Here is a 5,932-nt window from a genome sequence, read left to right as displayed (position 1 = left end):
GGGGGGGTCCATTGAGGGGGGGTGGCCGGGGGCGCTCCTCATTCGCCAAGAGAGGAAAAAATAATCCATCTGCTCTTTCCACACCGACCCCCGCCTCCTAAGTTCCATCTTAGCCCCTTTCCAGAAGATTCCGCCGTGCCCGCTTTTGAATTTTAGTGTAAAATGGAGGGGAACTGCAACTCTTGAGTAGCGCAAAGGGCTGGAGTAGGGGATACACGCCTTTGGGCACAGAACTCCTTCTCCGAGCTGTGGCCTGCAAATTCAATCCCAGTGTCCAGTCACACACCAGGACCCACCTTGTGCACGGGTGGAAAACCAGGAAAACCTAAATTAGGGATCATCTGCCCCGCAAAGCAAAAAAAAAAAAAAAAAAAGGTTTCCCTTCCCGGAGCCTTGGCTTCATAGGCCCCTGGTCAGTACTCTTATTCTAGTATTTGACATGCTGTAAGCCGGTGTCCTCTGCTTCCCGAGAGTCCCAGAGCACGGAACTTTTCTCTGATTCTTTGCGTCCCGCTTCTTAACGGTTACTACCACGGTGACTATTGAAAGGAACAGAGCCAGGGCGCTGAGCTCTAGGCGCAAAAGTGGTAGTCACCGGGTATCTACCCTGTGGGAGGGATGCAGGAGGGATTGGCACCTTTGTGTGCGCGGAAGGGATGGGATGAGCTTTCCGAGAAGTGGTCAGAAAATGCTCCCGGATCATTTCTGCTGGACAGGTCTTTTCAGCCTCTCTTCTGCCCCCCTCCCCCCAGGCCCCTGTAGGTCTTAACACAGCCAGCGAGGTTCTTTGTACCCCTTGCGCTGAGCAGCTGAAACTTAGAATGGGGTTTTGCTACCGCCACCAGAGGGTTGTGGCTGCCGCAGGTCCATTTCCAGGCACGGGCACGGGCACGGCCGGGAAGAGCTGAGCGCGGTCTGCGAGCTCAGCCCCAGCGCACTCGTGGCCCACCACTGGAGAGCGCCTCTCCAGCAAGCTGCCTAGCACAGGGGCCAAACGGCATTTGCCCCTATGTGGATAAAAAATTAATTTTGATTAAAAGCTCATAGAGGTCAGGTTCTGTACAGTGCCAGCCGCAGATGGAAGGTGTACGTGACCCAGGTGAGGTCAGTTTGGATGAAGTAGCATGACTTTTTTTTTTCCGACGTTGACTTTCGAAGAAGTTGGCTGGTTTTGGCAAAATGATGCCAGGCTGCCATCTTAAAACAAAATATTGGTAGTGCTGCCACCGTGGCCTCGCAGAGCATGCAAGGATCCATTGCCTGCGGGCTCCAGCTGGCAGTGAGGTGCTTTAACTTTCCCCTGAGCACCTGCTATGACAGATACTAGATACAGAACCGAACCCTGTTCTCATTTCATGGGGGTATAGCACGGAGCCCATGGCCATCCGGTGGCAACCACAGGGCGGTATTGTGAGGTCTGGGCCCCTTGAGGACGGGCTGCAGCCCCAGGAGGCGATACATGATCTCTGCTGGGCAGGGCCCAGGCAAAGCCAGTCCACTGTGCCGGACCTGCCCGAAGAGCCCTCTGGCCCAACTCCCCGGCAAGCCCAGGGGAGATACCCCAGGAGCTTCCTGAAATGGTGATGTGGAGAGGAGTAGACTTCCATGGGTGGGCAGGGAGGAAAGGGCATTCACATTTGCTGTTGTTAACCATGATCCATTTTCCCAAATAAGTATACATTCTGTTCCTGTTTTTTTTTTTTTTTTTTTTTTTTTTTTTTTTTTGTCTGTCTGTCTGTCTGTCTGTTTTTTGTCTGTCTGTTGTGTTGACTTTTCTCTTCAGGATCCCTGCTGCCTTGGTGATCCCGGGCTGACAGCCAGAGAGCACAGCGGCTCAGCTCCTGGAGAGTGAGGGTTGAAGAAAGCGGAGGGCAGCTGCCTGCGCCCGCTGGCTCCCATTAGGTCGGTTCCTGCAGCGGTGCCCGGTGGCCTTGGTGAAGGCCCTGCCCAGCAGAGATCATGTATTGCCTCCAGTGGCTGCTGCCCGTCCTCCTCATCCCCAAGCCCCTCAACCCCGCCCTGTGGTTTAGCCACTCCATGTTCATGGGCTTCTACCTGCTCAGCTTCCTCCTGGAGCGGAAGCCTTGCACAATTTGTGCCTTGGTTTTCCTGGCAGCCCTGTTCCTCATCTGCTATAGCTGCTGGGGAAACTGTTTCCTGTACCACTGCTCTGATTCCCCGCTTCCGGAATCGGCGCACGACCCCGGAGTTGTGGGCACCTAACGGCCTGCCCAGTTAGCTTTCCAAGGAAGCAGAAGATGGGAGGGGAGGCATTGACATAGGTCATAAAGCATTGGAGTTTCAAATCCCGCAGCCCCGCGGGTGCCACATTCCTGACGGCGCCTTTCTTGGCCTGTGATGTTTTATCCTTATAATGTGAATAATGGCACTGACCGGTGCTTTTATTGTAGAGTCCTATAGTCGTGGGTGGTCTTGTGATTGTGTGTGTTCTGTCCCCATCTCGGTCTCCGCCCCAGGCTGGCAGGATGGTCACTCCCCCTCGCCTCTTTCCCGCGAGGAGTCTGCGCCCATCCTGGTCCACCATCCCAGCATGACCTGGGCAGATAAAATGCCAGTCTCGTCACCTCTGTGACCCCTCCTTGTCAGGGTCTCTTCCCTTGCCAGAATGTTACCGTCCCCTCAGTCCCTGTCCTGGTTTCCCTTTAGTTCTCTTCTACCCCTTTCCTTTTTGGGGGAGCACCTGTCCAAGACAGGGCTCATTTTTGCACTTATCTCGAATTTAAAGAGATTGCTGACGCCCGAGAGCCTCGCTTTTTCATCCTTCTTTCCCCGGTCAGCAGCCCAGACAGAAACGTGTCTTGACTGTTTGTTGTCCACAAATCTCCAGTATTTTCTCCACTTCATTTTTAAGAAAGAAGTAACAGATACCTGTTGCTCTTTCACCTGGGTGTCTGGGCTCATGCTTACCAGCCCAGCCTCCCTTTGCCCTTCCTCCTGCCTTTCTCCGTTGTCCCGAGGAGGGGGGCTCGCTGTGTCTGCCGTGCATGCTCTGCAGGGTTGAGGTGGGTGTGTCCGTGTAGATCTCGCAGTCCCCAGCCGAGTGAATGGAAGAGTACTTGTGTGTTTCAGAACAGCCATGATCCCCTTGAAAGGTGTTTGGATATTTTTTGGTGTGCCGTGAGTGTGTGTGTGTGTGTGTGTGTGTGTGTGTACAAATACATGTGTGTATATTCCTTTTAAAGAAGCTTTATCGAACGTGTTCTGATTTTGAGGTTTAGCAGTAGCTAGCTATAGTAGGTGCCGCTACAGTTTTTATTTAGCATGGGGATTGCAGGGTGACCAGCACACTGGACTCCGAGGTGGTTCAGACAAGACAGAGGGGAGCAGTGGCCATCGTCCTTGCGCCAGGAGCTCCTTCAGTCCTGCGCATATAGACTGTACGTTATGAAGAACACACAGGAAGACTTTGTGACTGTCACTGCTTTTTGCTTTTTCTGCGCTTCAGTAACAAGTGTTGGCAAACGAGACTTTCTCCTGGCCCCTGCCCACTGGGGACCGGCATGGTTGTCCGTCCAGTCTAAATCATCCATCTTTCTCTTGCCCGAGTGGGAAGGGCAATGGGCCAGGCAGAGGACAGAACTGGAGGCAGTCCATCTAGGGAATGGGACTGTGGGCCACACTTGTGGAACATTTGGACTGCTATTCTGGAGCTTTTATTTTTGGTGTGTTCGTTGCACAGCTGTTTGAAATGTTTAATAAAGCTTTATAAACTTTACTTTGTGGTTTTATGTGGCTGTAGTCCATTTGGGGCGTGGTGTTGGATTTCGGAGTTGGGGGGGGAGGGGGTAGCATGGAGGGGCTGAGTCCTTGGCGCCAGAGTACCTTAGCCTGAAAATTTGATCTGCTCTCTGGAGAGCAGATGGTGGGGTTGGGGGAGGGGAAGAGGGGGCAGGCCAGGCGGCGAACAGGAGGGAGTCTGAAAGTTCTTAGAGATGAGACATTTGTGTTTCTCAGCTCCCATGGCCTCTCGCCTGAAACTGTTTCCCTCCATAGGAGATTTGAGTAACCGATCCCTTGACAAACAACTTAGGACAGCTGGAGCTCTAATCATCAAGGATTTTTATGGTGCTGCTTTTGAAGTAAAAATAAAGTGAAACCCCTTATGGCATTTCAAGTGGAAAAATAAATAAGGCTGGCCTCCAACCAGGGGGCTTAAGGTGATGGCTGGAAGTGCGAGAGTGTGGCGGGTCCCTGTCGTTGATGGGCACATGCTCCTGTGGCTGTGACCTTGGAGACAAAGCGGGTAGCTTGTCAGGGACCGGTCCTGGGTGTCCACCTCTCAATCTCTTTTTCCTTCTAGAAAACCTAACTGGAGCACTGCTGTCCAAAGCACAGTGCTGTTCTAAGGGTTTCTGGAGATAACAGTTGCAAAAGGGCTTTGGTAATTTCACAGAAGGTCACATGTCTTAACTAGATTTTTAATTTATTGCTGTAAAGTTTTTGTGTTATTTTCTCCTGCCCCTTCTTAAATCTCCCTATTGTCAGTTTGTCCCTTTTTTCATTCCTAGCATTGCTTGTCTGTGCTTTCTCTTTTCTTGACCAAAACTTGCCAAAGATTTATCCATTTTAAAGGTATTTTCAAAGAACTGAACTTGTATTGATTATATCTGCTGAGTATTTTCTGCCTGATCCTTTTGTGCTTTTACCTCTGAATTCTTCTTTTCTGGGTTTCTGGATGTATTTCATGGTTCAGCAAAGTCTTGACAAGCTGAAGAGTCCTACACGTGGAAAGGAGGGTTTATTAAGCAAACACTGAGCCCCTGTACGAGGCTTGCTGGGGGATGTCAGGGGCAAGACCCAGGCCTGACCCTCCAGGAGCGCGTGATTCTAGCCTAGCGGGGAAGACTTAGGAAAATAGATAATTGCAAATTCCGAAAACAAAACAAGCAAACAAAAAAGGCTTTTGTGGCCCCACTCTCCCGTGGAGGCACCTGGATGATAAATGAAGCCAAGATTATTGTTTATTTTGCTCTCCCTCAGAAAGCAGCCTTCTGTCGTAGGTCAAGCCTGCTTTAGAGTTATAAGCAGGCCTCCCTCTGAAAGATGTGTGGCCCTTTCCAGCAGGGAGCCTGCAGCCCACTCCCCCCCCAAGGTGACTGCCAAATCAGCATTCCGTCTGCCCCGCGGTGTTGCCCTCCACCTTGGCAAGGACCCTGCCTCCTCTTCCTGAAACGCCTTTCAGGAAAATGGAAAAGAGCAGGGGCACCAGGCCTTAGAAAATCACGCTCTGCAATCCCTCGGGTTGCTGTGGCTTCCTGAGACGGTTGCTCACGGGATACCTGCTAACTACAAGACCCTGTGAGGCCTTGGTCTGGGCTTCTGTCAGAACTGGTCTGTACCCTGCTCCAGACCAGTTTTCTTATAGGTAAAATGTGGTCTTTGGAGCAAACAGTTCCTAGCCCTAAATACTGGGAATCCTTCTTCCTAGGATCTTAAGGTGCTCCTGGATGCACTTGAGGAAGGTGGCAGTGCCCTTGCAGGACAGCCTGCATGTGCTTTCTGCTTTAGTCAGTATCCCATGTGAACTGAAATATGCCTCAGTCAGGAAGCTTTCCTGAACTTCATCCCTTCCTCTTCATAGTGACTGGGTTCCTCCCACCCCTTAGGGGACCTGCACTGTTATTCAGTCAGGGGGTACTTACTAGAATCCATGTAGGAGTAGGCCTGGGGGCCACATGAGGTGGCTATCCCCGCCATTAGGGAGTCATCCAGGCTAATGGGAAAGGCCTGATATTGGGCAGATAATCCCACCGATATGTATAGAACTATGAATTGGGGCAGATGCTATAATAGGAGTCTGAGAGGGGATCTGATGCAGGGGAGGACTGATGTTCAGGCTGAGACCTGAGGACAAATACAAATGTTTGAGCAGTGAAACAATATATGAGATGTTGTTTCTCAGCATCTCATC

At 51.4% G+C, this 5,932-nt stretch overlaps 1 protein-coding gene across 2 annotated transcripts in view; it reads left to right on the top strand.

The window, feature by feature from the left end:
• Positions 1-3,736, top strand: part of LOC103669774 (BLCAP apoptosis inducing factor) — a 10,310-nt gene extending 6,574 nt beyond the window's left edge. For both annotated transcript variants that reach the window (XM_008698115.2, XM_008698116.2), the window contains exon 2: positions 1,784-3,736. In XM_008698115.2, coding sequence (XP_008696337.1) covers positions 1,960-2,223 — 264 coding nt within the window. In that variant the 5' untranslated portion in view covers positions 1,784-1,959 and the 3' untranslated portion in view covers positions 2,224-3,736. The remainder of the gene's footprint in view (positions 1-1,783) is intronic.
• The last annotated feature ends 2,196 nt before the right edge of the window (positions 3,737-5,932 follow it).

Source organism: Ursus maritimus, unplaced genomic scaffold (assembly GCF_017311325.1).
Source record: "Ursus maritimus isolate PB19 unplaced genomic scaffold, ASM1731132v1 scaffold_22, whole genome shotgun sequence".
Classification (NCBI taxonomy): domain Eukaryota; kingdom Metazoa; phylum Chordata; class Mammalia; order Carnivora; family Ursidae; genus Ursus; species Ursus maritimus.
Note: the sequence above shows the minus strand (reverse complement) of the source record. Positions and strands in the feature narration are given on the sequence as shown.